Genomic DNA, 20,435 nt, shown 5'->3' with positions numbered 1-20,435 from the left:
CGATGGGGTGTGGGAGAAGTGTGGGTGGAAGTCTGTGGTAATGTTGAATATTAGGGCACAATCTCATGGAAGACTTCTGTGATCTTAGGCAGGCCGCCAGTGGCCCAGGTGGGAATGAAGGGTTAGACCATCCCACCTTGAAAGGGCTCTAAGCCACTGATGTGTTGGCCGGAATCTGGGAACATGTAGTAAGTAATGAGAGACAGAGGTAAAAATTACCAGCTGCGGCCTCATGATTGGCTACAGAAAGGGCAATGGCTGCTGCCGGCACATTTTTCTTTGCCGTCTCATGTTACAATACTTATAGGTATATCTTACCTGACTGTCTCCTCTCCCCCTACTGCGTTACCATGCACAACTGGTGTTGATGGTGGCCGACTTTGCAGTGTGGCTCACAGAGGAAAGAACATTGAGGTGAATCCCTGACGGAGCTGGGGAAGGAGTGGACATCACTCAAGATCCTGGTCTGGATGCTGGATGTATATATATGTTAGGGAAATGGGATCTCATTTCTGGTCAACGGAATAATTAAATTTATTTAAATTTTGTATAAATGCCATATTTGCTGATATAAAAAGAAAAAATTGGATTTGTAAATAGGATATTTTATTCTAAAACAGTCAAGAAGTTGCTAAGTATAAAACTTGTCAGGTGCAAGAAAGATGTTGAGTATGCAATTGTGAGTTCTAAGAAATGTATTTAATTACATTTTTTATTATCTTTTCTTCAAAGGAGAAAAAAATTACAGTGTGGCTAGTATTATTTCATTAAGGGTTTAATATAGATTTATAGGAAATAAAATACAGAATCTATTATAAATATCCCATTATACAGTATTACTCTCAAGTAATCTTCATCATTATATAACCACAGGTTTACAAATCTGTGATTTTATAGCTTAATTTATTAAATTTAAAAAAAATTACAGACACCAGTTTTACTGTTACAACATAAGGACAAGTCACCAAGAAAAAAACATCAGAAGTATATTTTATGCTAGAGTTACTTTCTGTCCAGGTCGAAACATTGTTCCACTTTGATTTTTCCTCTTCTTTGGATTTTGAAAGCTCTCATACCTTAAAAAAGAAAAAAGAAAAAAAAAAGACATTTAATGCATGTAAATGCTAAAATTACAAAAGACCATGCATTGTTTGCAAACAGAATTATGTTTTAAAAAAAAGATTTTACTTTTAGAGAGAGGGGAAAGGAGGGAGAAAGAGAAGGAAACAGCAATGTGTGGTTGCCTTTCGCACGCCCTCTACTGGGGACCTGGCCTACAGCCTAGGCATGTGCCCTGACTGGGAATTGAACAGGCAACCCTTTGGTTTGCAGGCCGGCACTCAATCCACTGAGCCACACCAGCCAGGGCCAGAATGGTTTTAAGAAACAAGGAAAAATAACAAGCTGGGAAAAAAGTGTTCATAACAGAAATTAAAGTTCTTACAAATATATCTTCAAAAGGTGAACACCTCACTAGAAAAAGGAGTAAAGGAGATGTATGGACAATTTAGAAAAGATAAAATACAAATGGCAGTGATTAATGTAAAAACTTAACCTTCATAGTTTTAATCAAAGAAATGTACATTTTTAAGTAAGAGAATTTTTCTCTAATCGGCCAGGATGAGAGGAACATGTGACACTGTTAGCGAGCGTGTGGTGAAGGGGCACTGGACGCACCGCTGCTGGGACACGCACTGGTATCTCTGGGAAGCATGAAGGCAGTAGATTTCAAAAGCCTACAAAAAGGCGAGGGCCCTGTGAGGCGACAATTCTGCCTCTATCCCAGCCAAATAATTAGAATATGTGTGAGCACTCAGCTCCAAGAATGTTAATTATCACATTGCTCGTAAGTGAAAAGCTGCAAACAAGTGTCCCGAAATTGGGTATGTGGGGTAACCGTATTAGAAAGTGTGTTAAAAACAATATAGTAGTAACATTTAAAATGTGAGGGAATGTTCCAGAGGAACGGACCGATGAAAGGGGAACTGCTCTTCAGCCTCGTGTGAGGTGTGTCTCGTTTTAGTGAGAAGAAACACCTGAACATGCAAATAACTATGCTTTGGGAGGCAGAGGGATTAGGGAGATTTCTGATTCTTCTACAGTAAGTACGTCTTACTTATGTATACTGAGGGAGAACAGAGTCTGCCACCCAGAATGTGCCACTTTGGCAGGTGGATCAGTCTGAGCTGAAGGGAGTAAAGACCCAGCAGATTCAAGCTTTTTACCTCTCCCTTAACAGTCCGTAAGAATTTAGATAGGAGTCTGCATCAGACACAGAGCTATTACCAGAGGAAACTTTTCCATCTTAGAGCCTCATCTGCTCCTGTCTTCTTGCTGTGCACGGCCTTCCTCCCCCCCACTCAAGCCCCGGTCCCCGCCCCTTTCCTTAGCTCAGAAGAGCACAGAGGCTTCAACTGCCTGCCTACCTTTGAGTTTCATACTTTTATGGGGCTCTGTAGGTACAAGATTAAATGTTTTTCACCTGTTTATCTGTCTTTTGTCAATTTAATTCAACCAGCCAAAGAACCCCAGGAGGAAATAAGGGGAAAAGTTTCTACCTCTACAGTCTGGCTGGTGTCCAACAGGAGCTCCCCAGTAGCTGCCACAGCGAGAGATCCCAGGCCCTTGGACATGAGCCGCCGGCCGGAGGTAAGAGCTGGGGCTGTGCCAGCCTCCAGGACCGCTGCTAGCAGGGTCCCAGGAGGTGATTGGTGAGGGTCCTTTCCCTTTTTTGAAATTTAGATTAGCAAGAAAAACTATCGGTGTGAACCTGTTCCTCGGGTACAGTGACTGGCAGACATGGGTCCTGTAGGCCCGGGGTTTGAGCCAGCCCTATAGACCGGTGAGTTCACAGATCTCTTCAGACTGACTTTGCTGTGGGTCCCCTATATAAAATAAAACAAATGAGGGTTCTCTCGTCTCACTGTGTGTCTTGAGAACTTGGCTTTGTGACCAATGAGAATATTCTGTCGGGTCCCCATCAGCCAGAGGGTGCAAGTATCGGTGTGTATCCGGCGGCCGGCCGGACAGACTGACAACCTGAGACGTGAGTAACTAGCAGTGCTCTCTGCCTGATGTGCCAGGGCTCCCAGTCCATAAGGGGCCTCTGACGCCTCGGTCTTCCGTGCTCTGCTAGTGCTGAGGAAGTCCCACTCCAGCAGTGCCCACCCAGGGCGGCGGATCAGCGGGTCTGCGACTGGAGGCGTATCACCAGAGACCCCATTGTCACTACAGCATTTGCACCCCCTATGACATCGCAGGTCTTTGCTTTCTCTGGCTAGTTCTGGCAGTAAATCTGATGGATCTTGTAAGGGCAACCTACTTTGCAACCTACTTTGGGACACCGCTTACATCCATGGTTAAGTCCTAAAAAGGCTTATTGGTTTGAACCACTATTAAGGTTAACATAAGTTTTTACTTGACAATGGCCAGATAGATCCTTTGACTGGGAAAACTTCTAACTTTGCAAACATTTTAGAGACCTCTCATCCTTACTGCACCTGCGGAAAGGCCGAATTAGAAAGCAGACACAAAGGAGCGTGGTGCTGGCCTCAGGGGTGCCCTCACCCAGACGGGAGAACAGAGAGCACATCGGATGTCGCTTCCCCTTCTCAAAATCCGGTCCTGTCTGCTGTGTCTTTCCACCTTCAGTTTACAGGCACTATTCTGTGTTACTGTCAGGTGTGCAGCACTGTGGTTAGACAGTCGTGATTTACAAAGTGTTCCCCCACTACTTCCAGTACCCACCTGGCCCCACACATAACTGTACATTATTGACCACCTTCCCTGGGCTGTCACCCCTGAGCCTCTCCTGTAACTACCTGTAACTACCACTTCTCAATCCCTTCACCTTCTTCACGCAGCTCCCCAACCTCTTCCCATCTGGCAACCATCAGTCTGTTCTCTGTTCTTTTATTTTGTTCTTTAGATTCCACATATATGTGAACTCACATGGTATTTGTCTTTCTCTGTCTCACCTAACACAATACCCTCTAGGTCCATCCATGCTGTTGCAAATGGTGAGATTTTGTTCTTTTTCATGGCTGAGTAATATTCCAATGTATATACGTACCACTGCCTGCCTGTTTTACCTTCCCTTTCCCTACAAGATTTACAGCTAGCACTCAGGCCTGGGGGTTGTATAGGTTACTCATGTAAATGCTGAAAGCCAGGAAGTGAATTTAGAAGAATCACGCCCTTTGTGGATGTCTTTACCTCCATGTTCAGAACATCCCGCCAAATTTAGAGAGAAGTCAGAAAGACTACTGTCTATTGAAACCCTGCTCACAGGGACCTCCACTGGCTGCTGAGGGGTATTCTTCCCCACCGTGATTCTACTGTAGTTATCGGACAAGCCAGGTGGCCCTGTGGGGAAGCAACTGCAGGGTCTGAAAGAAGCAACAGAGCCCCTCCCACTAAGGTGAGCTGACCTGAGGTTGAATTGTACATTCAGGGGGGAAAAAAGGAAAACATTCAGAGGCCTTTGCTAAACACTTTATACAGGTTTTTTTTTAATTCTCATCTGAGGCAGGGGGGGCCGGGAGAGGGAGAGAGAGCAACATCGATGTGAGAGAAAGACACCGATCAGCTGCACGTGCCCCATCTGGGGATCGAGCCCACAACCCGGGTATGTGCCCTGACCGGGAATCAAACCTGTGACCTTTCAGTTACAGGACAGTGCTTCAACCAACTGAGCCACACTGGCCAGGGCTACACAGGCCCTTTAAAGGCATACTGCATTAAACCCTGACGCTTTAGAACACAGGCACCTTTTGATTTCCATCCTCATTGACAGCCTGCAGGTGGTTGGGTGGATGGTCGGCCCCTTGACCACATTCAGGCTGCAACCAGTTCTCTGAGGAATTCAGACGGTCATTTTACAGCCTGGAGTCTTTGCCAAACCAGAAGTATAGCTCTAGACACATTTCAAAGTCTGCCCATCTTTCCCAACCCCCAAACTACCCTATTTCTCTCAAAATGCTTACAGATGCTTCTCCACAAATATTAGTAGAAAGCTTTAGCCATTTGAGCAAATAATCTTGTTTTACCAGAAACACAATTTGGATTCAACTTTTATAAACTGAGTTTTGTACTGTTGCACCTGATTTGTGGCTCAAATTTTGGAACAGGCGCTACAGGGTGTCTGTTTGTGTCTCTGTGTTTATGTATGTCTATGGATATATGTTATGTACATGCGATATTTTCCTCTGTCCAGATGGTGTTTCCAAAATTAATTTCTAAAAAAGCTATTTATTGGGTTGGCCAAAAAGTCTGTTTAGTTTTTTCTGTAAAATAAGACATTTTTTTATTTTCACCAATAACTTCATTGATTTGGATAGCTTGAGTATGTCAGCTACCTCCCACTGTTGGCTTCTAGTGGGTGGAGGCCAGGGGTGCTGCTAAACATCTTCCAATGCATAAGGCAGCCCCACAGAAAAGAATTATTGGGCCAAAATGTCAACTGTACCAAGCAACTTCACGAACCACTTTTGACAGGTTTGATCAGTCACAGCACCTTCTCCATACACTGCACAATTTTTTTTTATAATTCCATTATGCTTTTACCTTTCTTGAAATAATAAAGCATACCAAAAATGTTGCTATTTCCATCTTCAATATTAAAATGGCTACACAATAATTCACCAATTTTGATATTTAAAAAAAAATGAATGCTGAAATGACAGCTGTCACAATACAATCTAATAAAATTGTTTCAAATGAAAGTCAAGACAACTAAGTACAACTACAGCCATTGTACAGAAGAAACACATTTTTTGGCCAAAGAAAAATAAGCACTTATTAAACTAAATATTTCTAAACTCTCAGAAATGTAACAGAAACTAACCCAAATGCTCTTAAAATTTACATGACCCGGAATAATCTTTGGTTAAAAAGAAAGCTAGCTTAAGTTTGTTGGCTTATTTATAAGAGGCATGTTTTCGGAGTTATCAGCAGTGTAGACATACGACTTTTATTCTACCTAAGTTTCTTAGTCAAATAAGCTCAGGTACTATATTTGTCACAAAATTTCTCATAATGTGGAGGGGGGCATGGGGGACAAAACGGTGACGGACGGACCTGACGGGGTGGTGAGCACACAACGCAGCGTGCAGACATGCTGTGGCTGGAACCCGTAGAATTCTGTTAGCCAGTGTCATCCCAATAAACTCTTAAAAATTCTCATAACGGCTAGCTACTTTAATGCCTCAGGAAATTTTCAAATAAGTCTAAATATTAAGAAAACATAAATAAAAGTTCTTAAGTAAACATTCCAACAATTATGTTGTATGAGGTCTACCTGAATAGTTTCCCAGATCTCTTTGGTAACTTACACTCTTTGAGAGTTTTGCTAATTTAAATGACGGAACTTCATGGACTATCTACATCACTTTTAAATAAGATGAAATACTGAAACAGCAGTGAACACAGGTTTATCTACTTCTGGTTTCTTAGTACAGAGAAACCAGTAAGTAAACATGTCCTATGCTACAGTGAAAAACTAGATTAAAAAGAGGGCTCTGCTTCTAGAAATGATGAAGTGTATCCCCAGATTTGCCAATCCACAGAATGCTGGTGTAACATTTCACAGTTACTAAAAATTAAGGTTTTCAAGGGTTAAGAATTCTAATTAGTATGTAATGAAAACTACAAGAAATAAGGAAAACAACTCTGTATACAAGGAAGGCAGGTTTGGTTTGGTAAAAAGGTTTGAGGTACAAAGATGGACTTTTGTTAAGGGAAAAATAATTTTATCATAAAGTAAAACCTCTGAGTGTTTCAGAATGGGACAAGGAGAAAAAAGGACCAACTAAAAGGATACAGAAAGTTGGAGGGTGAATTTTACTCGCTGTAGTCAAGCCGACTAAAATGGAATAAATTTACTACAAGAGCTTTAAAAAGTAAACTTTAACATCAGTAGTGTGCTTATATAAAACATATTTTCTTTCATCTGCTACATGGACAAATTATCCTATGCTTCATGTTTGATTACTTAAGAAAACTGAGTCTTCTTTATTAAAAGAGCTAAGTTTTATTTGTTTTACAACTATGTAACTTTTTGTATTTGCCTGCAAAATTTTTAATTGTCACTTTGGTTAAATGGATAATTATATATTGTTTCACAGTGACATATAATCCTACTTGATTATTTTAAAATCTTTTGATGTTTTTGACAAATATCCCCCAAATCAAATTCTAAGTGAAAGTCTTTTTGACCTCAAGCTCACCTGGGAATTTTTAAGAAACCCTGAACATCTCAAAAGATGTGCTCTCCCCACAGGCAATGAGAGATGATAAACTAAGGAAGCTCACCTGGCACCACCTAATGGCGAGGGTGGACTGAGAAATATGTCGTCAGACAAACCTGCAGTTTGGGGAACGTCATGGAGTATACTCACTAACACAAACCTAGAAGTAATACTGAACCTTCTTTTGGTTATATCTGTATGGATTCATGGAGTATACTCACTAACACAAACCTAGAAGTAATACTGAACCTTCTTTTGGTTATATCTGTATGGATACATGTTGTCATGTGTTCCAGAAACTTCGTAAACTTTCTAAAAATCGGGTACATAATGGTATTCGTCATAATTCCAAGTATCATCCTTAAAAATGTTGTGTGTCACAGAAATAACCACATTACCTTGTCCAGAGAATTATAATGAACTCGCATCAGATCTTTCGCCATGGCCATTTCTGTCATTTACAGACAGTTACTGTTTTACTTTGATGCTTTTGCAAAAGTGTTCCTGCAAAAGTTCTTCATCTTCCAGGAGCCTCATGGGAAGGAGACTCTAACACGTGCAGGTCCCTGATACTCTCAAACTACACCACGGACCTGGGTAAGAAAGAATCTGCAACCTCTGATGGAGAGACTGATGGCTACGGAAAACTGCTAACAAAAGGGCAAGATCAAGGAGAATTAATTACATGGGTCTGAATGAACTGATGAGGATGATCATAATTTTTTTGTTTGAAACATTGGTTCTTTTGTTTTGTTCCAAATTTAAGGAAACATACCTCTGTAAACAAAGATGAAACACTTTTTCTCCCTACCTGATCCCTCCAGAATTCAGAAACTCCTACTGAATATTCTTATTTTCCTGACAATATAGATATCTGCATAAACTCAGTAAGAATCTTTTCTCCTTATAACAGGACACAGTCGGAAACACTGATAATACTTTGAAGGCTTGAACCAGAGTGTCGTATCCGCGAACGCACACAGGAGGGACTAAGGTTGGCGTTATGGAGCAGGTAAAGCACCTTGGAAAACCAGCCTGCACACCTTTGCTTATTGGGTTCCCAGTAGCCTTATCAGGTGAGTAAAGAACATCACTTCCTAGCAGACACAGAAACCTCAGGATATTTTGGGGACCTCCAGAAGAGAGGAATAAACTCACATCTGTATGTATTGCAAGCAGACTCTGATGATGAGTCCCTGGCTTGGCGTCCTAGCCTCCAGGGGCTTTTAAAAGTTCAATCTGAGATTCCTTATGAAAAGCTCCAGTAAAGCGGATTTAAAAGAGCTGCACTTACGTAAATCATCAGGCCAAGTTTACTGAAACTTCACTTTTTTGGCAAACAGATTAGTCTTATTGTGGTTACTTTGATAAAATTGGGAGAGAGAGAAATGATGTTTCAGTAATACACCTTTGTGGACATCAGATTCTAGTGCTGTTAACTGTCCTTGATGTTTTGTTTTCTACCTGTAAAATGGACTGGCTCCTGATTTCCCTTCCTTACTTCCAGTATTCGTCCACAACTCTCCAAATGAACGTTTCTAAATTATCCCACTCTTTTGACTTGGAAACTCTGTAAACAAAAACTGCCCCTTTAGGCCCTGGGTGGACAGCTCAGTTGCTTAGAGCTTTGTCCCAATGTGCCAAGGTGGTAGGCTCGATCCCCAGCCAGGGCACATACAAGAATCAACCAATGAATGCAGAAATAAGTGGAACAATAAATCGATATCTCGCTCTCTAAAATCAATAAAAACAAATAATTTCAAAGCCTTCCCTTTTCCTGAATCCCTGAAAACTGAATGTGGACAACCTGATAATGATGTTCCCCAAGTCACAACAGCTCATGCATGGACAATCTTTGTGCCGTTGCTGTGTGGGCCACTCAGAAAGTTTACCTGAACATCGATATCATCATCAGAGACCTTCAACCTGCAGAAGATGCTTTCATCCGACATCTAGAAACCTCGACTGACGGCCCTCGGAACTCAGACTGGGGTTATGGCTAATCATTAACCTTTGTTTTTCTTTTGTTTCCACAGAAATCTGATCGTCTGCACAAGGTAGGCACATCTGGACGATGCTCCAACCAACTGCGCCAGCTGGCCAGGGCCCAGAGGTGACTTGTTTTCATCTAAAGACTTCCCCGCTGGGCAGAGCAAACATCTGACTGCCAACGGCCTCTCTTCTCCCCTCCCCTCCCCCTCGCCTTTCCTCAGGACCGGGTTGCTAGATGAGCCTCAACTGACCAACTGCCTTTGAGTCTCTTATTTTTATGGGACTCCTGTAACTGTGCAATTAAATTTTTCTGTTAGTCTGTGTTACGGTAATTTAATTATTAGATCAGCCAAAGAACCGAGAAGAAAAAAAGAGAAAATTTTTCTGCCCTTATAATGTACATACACATGACTACCCCAAAGAAAGAGTTGTAACTTCTAAAAAACAGGAAAAATCATTTCTTGAGTTGGTCCCTAGTCTGTGAGTCTCAGACTAAGTCACTACAGACACAACTGCAAGAAGCCTGTAAATCCAAATGTGTAAAAGAGTAAACTTGAATGTATTAGAATGTTCTTAAGATTAACAAAATACAAATTACACTGAAAGTGAAGCCCTGGCTGGTGTGGCTCAGTGGATTGAGTGCCGGCCTGTGAACTAAAGAGTCTCCTGTTAGATTCCCAGTCAGGGCACGTGTCTGGGTAGCAGGCCAGGTCCCCAGTAGGAGGCATGCGAGAGGCAACCACACACTGATGGTTCTCACCTTCTTTCTCCCTCCTTTCCCCTCTCTCTAAAAAATAAATAAAATCTTTTAAAAATAAAGTGAAATGGGTATATTTTTCCTAACATTTTTAACAACTATATATTGGAATCATTTTGAGCTTTTAATTTTCCTTTTATTTCTTCAAAGCTTTTAAAATTAAATCATTCATTAATTCAAATAAAATCAAATGAATTGGCTAATGAAAATTCATTTTTGACTTCTAATCTCCTGGAGTTTTTGTGTGTTTAAATGCGTAGTGTTTAAATGCATAGCTACTAAATAAATTTCTGAACTGGTTTTTAAATATTCAAAATATAATTTTAAATAACTTTAAAAGTTCAAGTGAATAACTGTCACGTCTAATAATACATACTTATGAATCAGAATCTGTTACTTACAGCTCAGCAAAATTCTTCCAGTCATCTTCACTAATGGATGGCCTTGTGTGACTGAGAGCACTCATTAAATGAGACTGGCTGATGGCAAGACTGGCTCTGATTGGTCCTGGTCGCGTAAGGGAGTCATCCTCCTTAAATAAAGAAAATGACAAGAAGTTAACTTAGGGGCATGATTAAAAAGCAGCAGTCCACGTGTCTCTCTTTTTGTCAGTCTTTTCAGGAGACCATGCATTCCCTTTCTGGTAAGATTACTAAAACTTGTCTGAAAGCAGGAAGCACGTAACAGTTTCAGCCCCTTGTTTATAAATACAGCTCATTTACAAATCAAATAAATTCACATATATTAAAAAAGGAAACAATTTTTAGAAAAGTTGTCACAATTATAACGGTGGGGGCAGAGAAAAGCCATACTCCACTTTGGCTCCGGTATCTGCCTTTGATAATACTGATATCTGCTCTCAGTTGATCTCTCTGTTCCTGTGTAAGTTCTTGGTAGCCTTCTTGTGAAGCTGTTCTGAACATGGGAGGCTGTGAGAGCAACTGCTCTTTCGCAGGAACTGCAGGGAAATCCTGAGTCATGGAGCTTGGTGCGGACAGGCACTGTGAGCTCTACAGGGTTAGGTGTAACGGTGAGAGAAGAAAGGAAAAAGAGGGAGATAAGAAAAGTATGTGTTTATCAAAGATAAAATTAAAAATTTTAAGCACTAAAACCTTAACATGGATAAGCTTAATTTTAATTAACTGAAATTAAGCCGATTGTTCATTTCTATACAGGTCATTTATATCTATGTTGTTGGGCCACCATCGAGTGAAAACTGCCGCAGCACAAGGTCCTGCCAATGCTCAGCTACTAAATCCACTGCACTGAAGCCCTAGGATGCATTCCAAACGAGCCTTAGTCTTAGCTTTCAGCAAATATAAGGTTCTGGGACATTTCTACATAGCAGTTAAGAAACAGAGAACAGAATTAAAGACTAGAATTAAAACAATAGCCTACTACTCTTGGGAATAAAAATCGGTCACTTAGATTTTTTTAAAACCTGAATTAATAAGGCAAATTTACAAAAACCAAAAAATATATAATTAAATATACATAAAAATGTTATGTGTGCCAATAAAGTAACAGTGAACTACTCTTAATAACTTTAATTTTTTAAATAAATGTTGCCCTGGCTGAGTGTGGCTCAGTGGATTGAGCACCAGCCTGTGAACCAAAAGGTCACTAGTTTGATTCCCACTCAAGGCACATGCCTGGGTTGTGGGCCAGGTTCCCTAGTTGGGGGCGTGCAGGAGGCAACTGATCAGTGTGTCTCTTACACATTGATGTTTCTCTACCTCCCTTCCCCTCTCTCTAAAAAGTAAATAAAATGTTTTAAAAAAAATAATATTGCCTATATTTAATCTAAACATTTTCCCTGTTGAAACATTATTACTACTTACAATTTTTACTGGGTTTATAATTTCCACCAAAAGTGTTACAAATAGATACCATTTGGTTATCAAAGATTTTTGACATCATTTTACCAAATTCCTCATTATCCTCCAATATTCTAATAAAAGATTTTTACTATAAAATGGATCTGCTACTAAAGGTGTATGAGAACCACTGATGAAGGGAGATAAATATGAAAGAAACCATCTGGCTACTTTGGCTCCCCCTAGCTGCCAACTCTGTCTTCTAGTTCTGACCAAGGAATGGAAATGACTAATTAGTGTAAGGAAAACAAGACTATTTTACTGAAGGACCAACCAATCAGAAAGAACACGTGGGGCTGGCTAGGAGACAAATCACTGTACAACTTTATATCAATATATGGCTTCATATCTCAGAACTGTCCAATGACGACTGAACAGCATACCAAATCAGAAGAGGTTCCATTTCCAAGTTCTGATTCATAAGAGCTTCCAAAGTAGAGCCGGTACATGTTGAACTTGGATTCATCAGGAAGCACCTCAGACATCTCTAGAGAAACAAGGGACTGATCTAAGCCACACTCTCCGTCTCCGGCGGAGTCATCAGAACCACTGCTGTGGTTAAGAAATACCATTGAAGACAGACTCAGATCGCTGTCGGAACTGGAGCTTCCATCCTAAAACACACAGAGGGAAACCAGTTGTAAAGATCTAAATAATCCGCAACTCAGAAACAACAGAAAACATTCTAACAGACCAGTACAAGGCAACTTGAGGCATTAAAAAAACAAAACAAAACTTATTCTCCAATGGTTCTGAAGACATAATAAAAATTTAACTATTACCATCTTTAAAAAGACAATATGGAATGTATAGATAATGTGTTAACCATCTGTCCCAAAATTCTGTAACCAACCTAGGAGTCAGACTTCTGGTTTCATTTTTTATGTCTGTCTTTCATTCATATTTTTTGACTCTGAAATGATGAATCAACCATGTTATGGAGTGCTTTCCAGATACAAACCTTTTCTGATAATAAAAGAGGAAAAGAAAGAACTTCAATGGCTAACCAAAATTAACCAACAAAACTTAAGGCAGTATCTGATTTAGGGACGTCAGGCCTTGCAAGACTCTCCAATACAATGTAGAAAAGAGGAGTACACAGGAAAACCCTTCCTCAAAAATGTACTATAAAGTCCATAATGTAGCAGAGATCAAATTATCTGCTGTAAAAATTAAAATCAAAATACTATCCGTAGGGAAAAGGCTCATTCTAAGGCTTACAGAAAATAATACAAGATAAACCTAGAACAACTTGTATCAGGAAGTAAGTTAAGTGACCAAAGAATGAGAGGACATAGCAAAGGACACGGAAGCCATCCAAAAGCAGCTCCTATTGACCAGATCGGGGACAATTTGAGCTTCAAAATAGTTATTTTTTTAAATTAAAGTATAAAATATCTGTCTATATTATCTAATTCATGATATCCCAATTTAAATATCCTTCTGCACACCAACATACGTCGCCAATAGTATGTAATGTTAAAAAGACACCAAACTCTTCATGATTACAAATTCTCTGCAAAGTCAATATTCCAACTAGGGAACATTTGACTGAAGGTAAACTTCTGTACAATTAACCAAAGCTGCTAACAAACAGGATTTTTTCAAGGCTGAGATATTGAAACTGAACTTTCCTTATTGCTCATGAAACACCTGAGTAACGATGTAACGATGTCCCCATGTAACTTACAGGGAGCCCACAGGACAGCAGCCTTCCGTGTAAGGCCTCCAACTGGGCATTGTAAAGTAAAGCTTTCAGGTCGGCTCCCGTGAAGGAGTCAGTTACTGAGGCCACGTGCTGAAGGTCCACGTCATCCGCCAGAGGGAGAGAGTCACTGAGAACGTTTAAAATTTCCAGACGTGACACCTGATGGGAGAAAAACTGATTTAACCAAAAAAACCCCATAAAATTAAGTATCATTTTAAACTGTGTATCTTAAGATTTTTTAGAAATTAACTTTACATATTTAATAAGTTTTATAAGTAAGTCAAAAAAAAATGTACCACCAGTCTACTATCTATCCTCCTTGGGACTTTTTCCCTAACAGAACGAACACAGGGAAGAAGATGAATGAAAATCAACATTGTTAACTATTCAGTTGTAAATCATTTCTCATGCAGATGCTGCTTATTTCCCAGATTTGGACAAATGTGCTGAGAGTGTTTCAAAAGGAAAATTAAAGTAATTTAAAGAATAGCTACATGTGACATATATTTAGATATTTCATACCTTTGACTTATTCTTTAGCTTCTAAATTTGGGAACAAGAGTTGGGACAACACAGGACTAAGAACGGTTAAAATTCGTATCTCTATGTCACCTGCTTACGAGTCATATGCTTGACTCTGTACCAGAGTCTTGCTGGGATAATGAAGTATGGGATCTTTAAACGCAGGGAATGTGGACATGCAATACTTGGGGTTTCCTTCCTTTTTTCCCCACCTGGCCAACACTGCAAGATCATGAAGTTTTCAGATTTGCATGGAAATGGCTGGGCCAAAGAGAGGCTCTGTACTAATTCAGAATCTTTTTATGCTGTGAGCAGTGACTAAGACCTTTGTCCAAAGCTGATCTTCTGAGGACAGCTGCTATTACCTGGCAGAAGTCAAGTTCACAAGGAAAGAGTGTAGCATTTGTTGGGTTTTGGACTCTGAATATGAAACTGTCACCTGATCAGGAGGAGGACAGTATACACATTTGTCCAGGCGGCCAGGCCTAAGCAGGGCAGGGTCAATCAAGTCAGGGCGACTAGTAGCAGCCAGCACATAAACACCTGGGGGAAGAAAACAAAAACTGTTCACTAAATCCTGGCAAGATTTCGTTACAATAAAATATTTTGGTATTTACAATGATTACCCTGTAAGCCTTCTACTCCATCCAGCTGAGTCAGCAACTGATTAACGACGCGGTCTGTGACTCCTGTGTTATCATGGCCTCGGCGAGGAGCAATGGATTCAAATTCATCGAAGAACAGAATGCAGGGCTTTGCAGCCTGTGCTCTGGGAAAAACAAACAATATTTCATAGTTGAGTAGGGCTTCTGAGTTTGCAAGGTAATTATATATATACATGTATGCACACACATTATGTATTTAAATCTTCACAATGAATTCCTGAAAAAAGGCATATGTGATTATCCTAGTTTTCAGCAAATTGGGTCTTAGAGAGATCAAGGTGTTTGCCTAAGACTGAGGCTTTCTGGACAGGGACTAAAACAAAAACCAGAGTCTTACTCAATGAGTGAAATGCTGCTTTGATTCTTAATATAAGTAAACATTTTTTTTATGTGCCTATTGGCCACGTTGATTTCTTTTGTGAAATGCCTATTCATTTTTCTTGTCTATTTAAAATTTGTCAAGCTCATTATTTTCATATTGTTTTCTAAGAACTCTCTATAAAATATATTTTGGTTTATATATATTACCTTTTTTCTAATTTGAACTTCGATATTTAACTAATTTTGTTTTAATTGGAATGAAAAGGACAAATTCCATCTCTGGGAACAGGCTGCGCTAGATGTCTGAAGAGTTGCCCATAATACAAAACGCCTGCCATGCTGACGATAAAAAAGGCCCAACAAACATCTCATTAACCCTGAAAAGGTCGCAGGTATCCAAGAGATACATTCATTACTAGTATGGGCTGAAATGCAAAAAATAAAAGTAAAAACACTGCAAATTTGCATTTATTATATTTATATAATAAAATAATTTTAAATTTATTTTTCAGCTACAATGTAAAAATTATCAAGCAAATAATAAAAAAAAATTCAAATGATGGAAACGTGGATATTGCTAAAAAATGCAACCAAGAAAATGTCTTTAACATTAATTAATCAGAATCTTCAATAGTTGGCTTCGCAAAACATTTGTGACAGTCATCGCAAACAATATTGCTGTGCTCAAGGCATGAATACTTTTCACAATACTTGCAAAAGTATTTTGATAAGCAACTCGAGTAGCATTTGCTGAAATTCAACATATCTTGGATTACTGAATCAATATATTTTCCAGCCATTTTCAATGGTAAAGGAAAAACAAACAAACACACTCTATGCTGACTTTGAAGACCACAAAAAAAACTACACTAACACTGACTTCGGAGTTCTCGGTATCTCTCAGATGCAATTTACTATCGAATATCACACACACTTACGAAAAATGTGTTATAACCAAACTTACGGCTTAGACGTTATGGCTTAATATTAATCACATACAAACATGCAGCTAGTCATGAACTTGAACCTATGCACCCAATATAGGTAATAGTACTTAAGAGTTTGATCTCTCAGATCAGTCGTGACCTCTGCAGGATTAATTGCATGACAAATAAGATAAATCTTCTGGGGCCAACAAGAGACTGGAATGATCTACTCATTGAATGACTGTCAAAACTCTCCTAGAAAACCAACTGGATCTGGAGCCCTGGCTGGAGTAGCTCAGTGGACTGAGCACGGTCCTGTAAACAAAAGGGTTGCTGGTTCGATTCCCAGACAGGGCACATGCCTGGGTTGGGAGCCAGGTCCCCAGTAGAGGGCACTCAAGAGGCAACCACACATTGATGTTTCTTTGCCTCTCTCCTTCTTCCCTCTCTCTAAAAATAAATAGATAAAATCTTTAAAAAAAACCCAAAAAAGTAACTGGGTCTGATATTTGATTTGGGTAAAGATTTTTAACAAGTGACTTATTTTTTCCCTATAATTATAGGACTATTCAAATTTTGTTTCTTCTTTCCGTGATTTTGGTCAACTATCTTTTTGTCTATGTCACCTAAGTTTCAGAGATATTGGCATAAAGTTCCTAACATTATTTCATAATTTCCCTTCTTATCTTTTACATTTCTGGGTATGTTTAGTCATGTCCCTGCTATATCCCTAATACATATTGTTTATTCATACTCTCTTTTTATCAGTCTTCCTAGAGATCTATCAATTGCACCAGGCTTTCAAAAAATATTTGGGTTTGTGAACTGCTCTATTGAATTATTTTCTATTTCATTAATTTTTGCTCTTATCTTTATTATTTCCTTTTATTTTTAGTTTATATCTATACTTTCCTAATTTCATGAGATAGACACCTACTGATCAACTTTCAACCGTTTTTCTTTTAAATAAGAATTTAAGGCTATAAATTTGCCTTTAAGTAAGTTGTGCAGCATCTGATCATTTTAACAGAATTTTCATTATTATTTAATAGTGCCAAGTACCTTCCATTTCCTCTTCAACCTGTGAATTATTTAGAAGATTGTTTTTTTAAAAAAAAAATATCTAAATGAATGGAAGGGGATTATCCTGTTACTTTAACTTGTGTTTTCAGAAAATAGAATCTGTATGATATGTTTCTTTGAGACTTACTGCTATTGCTATTTATGGAATGGCATATGGCCAATTTTCAAGTATGTTCCAGGTGTGCTTGAAAAGAATGAATATTCTCTAGTTGTTGGGTACATGTTCTAAATATGCTTAGATCAATCTTGTTGAATATATTGTTTCAATCATCTAAATTTTTAGTATTTTAAAAATCTCAACCTAACTACTGAGACCTGTGTTAAAATCCTACTATGAAGGTGGATTTGTGAATTTCTCCTTGCAGTTCTGTCAATTTTTGCCTTAAATATTTCGAAGCTATAGTATTAGATAGAAACAATTTTAGAATTGTACTATCTTCCTGGCAAATTGACCCTTTGCTCAATATGCAGTGACTGTCTTTATCTGTAATAATGCTTTCCTGATAATGTTCCATTTCTTAAATGGGGTGGTGGATATACCAGGGTTCATTATTCTTCTTCAAAATATATATTACATACATTCTTCTAATAATTTATTTTACAATAAAATTTAAGAATAAAACAAAGTAGCTTTTTAATTTGAAAACTCCCTATAATCTGATTACATTTAAATAATTATTTTGATTCTTAAATATTAGCTTCTTATTCATATGTATTTTATATAAATGCAGTAATAGTTACACTCTATCTTAATTAAGTTGGCCACAGGGAATCTTAGTTTAAAAAAAGAGAGAAACTAGAGTGATTACGTGATTCATACAAGGATCTACTTTGAGATTCCTTTGAATAACCACTTATGATTCCACTTCCAGCATTTCAGGAACATTTCTACTGTAAACATAAAGCCAAATAATTACTAAAACTTAACACTGAAAATGTTTTATATTTAAGTGGTATTTGGTGAAACAGAATCTTTGTTCTCCATATGAATCACAGGTCTCAAACATTAGTTCTAAAACAAAACAAAAAAAGACACAAACAAACAAACAATTGAAGACCAAAATGCATTGGCTGATAAATACTGGCTTCAAAAACTCTCATAGATAACCAACCTAATAAAAATATCCCGAACAGCTTGTTCACTTGCTCCAATATATTTGCTGAGTAACTCCGGCCCCTATTAGATAAAATTAAATTAAATTAGAATAAGATAAAATTATTTAAAAACAAAATATAATTTTTATTTATGACTAAGTCTACATGCAGTCATGAAAAAATTTTAATATGATTAAATAAATGTCTCAAACGCATTTAACATTATGTGGCTGGAATAAATATCACCCCACAGGTTCTACCCTTGGTGTCTCCTCTGCCTACGTCATCTGTCCCCAGACAGTCTCATGGCCCACTGCTTCATTCCACTTAGATCTCTGACCAACGCCGGGTCCTCAGAAAGGCCTTACCTGACAACCCCCTCTATGACTCAGTCCAGAGAAGTGACTCTGCACCTCCCGGCCCTGCTCGTCTTCCTCATTAGCATCTACGTTCCCCGACAGTATATCACATACTGAATGTGTCTGTTGATCGTCTCTCACCGTTAGTAAAAAGCAAGCTCCAAAAAGGCAGTTCTGTTTCACTCCTGAGTCCCCAGTGCCAAAAGCAGTGCCTGCCACGTAGTAGGTGCTGAGTAATTACTTGTTTAGTAAAGTAGAGAATGGTTTACAAAGGGAAAACATTCCATCTGTCTCAAATCTTTGGAGATTCCAAAAAATATGTAATGAGATGAATTACTTTAATCAGCATCTTCAATTACTGAGGACAGTTTATTTGTACAGAAGTTGAAGAATATGTAATCTAAAACTTTACTACATATAACAAAAGCAATAATGAGGACAGTATTTTAAATTGGGATCTTAAAATTAAAAAAAAAAAAACTGAATAGGCCCTAAAGTGATCTCCAGTGAAAAATTACCTCAAAAAGACCAAATACTGATCAGGATATGTGACTAAAATCAAGAATATCTAATACACAGCCATCTACATATCTGTTAACATACCAGCAATTAATTAGATTTCCTTAACACAATCAGAGAACTATAGAGGCTGGAACAGGAAACAACTAAGGCCAAATATGGGGGACTAGGCAGCACACTGGTGTCAGTGGAAGGACCCTGTCTCTGGGACACATCTCCTAGGACTGACCCTGCCACGCCCCCGCACCCTCCTGAGAGAATGAGCTTGCTACTGAAACCTTTCTATAGGAACTCACCCCAAATGGTGATTTGGGGATTTGCTAAAGGGATAAGATGTCCTACTTGATGGAACAATCTAAAATACAACAATTATCACAAGCTTTAATCTTGAAAATTACGTTTTTTAAAAAATAGTGAGATTATATTCTAGTGACAAAAAGAAGAGCATGGTCACAATTATTCCAGATTCCAGAAGAAAAGACGACAGGAAAATGTAAACGTTACAGTGTTTCTCCATTGTTGCCGGAGTGCCCATGAAAGCAGCTCACCACAGCTCACATGATGAAGGAAGGGGAGGCGTTAACTCGATCGTGAATTCACTACCCTGGCTTTCAGACTGTACATAATCACGTTACGACACGTGCCTGCAATGGAATCGTGCTTTGGTAGACCAACACTGCTGGCCCCGAACCTGTGCGGTTCTGACATCGGACCCCAGACTAGTGGACTGTGAGGCCTACGAGACATGCTAGCATGTCCCTTAATTACCACACTCACCTGATATCTGAAAACACTTAGACCTAGTGTGACACAAGCGAAGGTGAAACACAGCCAACAAATGACGGAACAGTAAAAACCTGCCTTCCTGCCTCAGTGTGGTCCCCAGCCCCTAGTCTTCTAGGTTCTCTTCTCTCATCAAGTGCAGTGTGTTCTTTGGTCTTTGATTATTTATGTATAACTCTATTTATAATGCATGAAGATTTGCCTTAAGGAAGAACATAATAAGCCCTACAAGAGAGGTGGCTCATTATTCAATATGCCTCACAACTTTAATAAATGGGTCACTGCTCCTACCAGCTTTCCAAATATGAAACCAACCCACAATTAAGAAACATAACTGGTGTTGGCAAGAATGTGGAGAGACCCTCGCACGTGCTGGTGAGAATGCAAAATGGTGCAATCACGGTGAAAAACAGTTTGGTGGTTCCTCAAAAAGGCACACATAGAATTACTGTATCACCCAGCAATTACACTCCAAAGTATACATATTCAAGAGAAATGAAAACATGTCTACACAGAAATTTGTACACAATTTATAGCAGCATTATTTATAATAGTCAAAAGATGAAAACAACCTCAATGTC

The 20,435-nt window shown here is 38.9% G+C and overlaps 1 protein-coding gene across 2 annotated transcripts in view; it reads right to left on the bottom strand.

Annotated features, from left to right (window-relative positions):
• Positions 1–757: 757 nt before the first annotated feature.
• Positions 758–20,435, bottom strand: part of PEX1 (peroxisomal biogenesis factor 1) — a 48,815-nt gene continuing 29,137 nt past the window's right edge. For both annotated transcript variants that reach the window (XM_024577208.3, XM_045185266.2), the window contains 8 exons: positions 18,211–18,275; positions 14,730–14,872; positions 14,543–14,646; positions 13,564–13,740; positions 12,257–12,487; positions 10,809–11,006; positions 10,398–10,528; positions 758–1,076 (listed from right to left, as the gene is read on the bottom strand). In XM_024577208.3, coding sequence (XP_024432976.2) covers positions 992–1,076; positions 10,398–10,528; positions 10,809–11,006; positions 12,257–12,487; positions 13,564–13,740; positions 14,543–14,646; positions 14,730–14,872; positions 18,211–18,275 — 1,134 coding nt within the window. In that variant the 3' untranslated portion in view covers positions 758–991. The remainder of the gene's footprint in view (positions 1,077–10,397; positions 10,529–10,808; positions 11,007–12,256; positions 12,488–13,563; positions 13,741–14,542; positions 14,647–14,729; positions 14,873–18,210; positions 18,276–20,435) is intronic.

This window comes from Desmodus rotundus, chromosome 6 (assembly GCF_022682495.2).
Source record: "Desmodus rotundus isolate HL8 chromosome 6, HLdesRot8A.1, whole genome shotgun sequence".
NCBI classification, from domain to species: Eukaryota; Metazoa; Chordata; class Mammalia; order Chiroptera; family Phyllostomidae; genus Desmodus; species Desmodus rotundus.
Note: the sequence above shows the minus strand (reverse complement) of the source record. Positions and strands in the feature narration are given on the sequence as shown.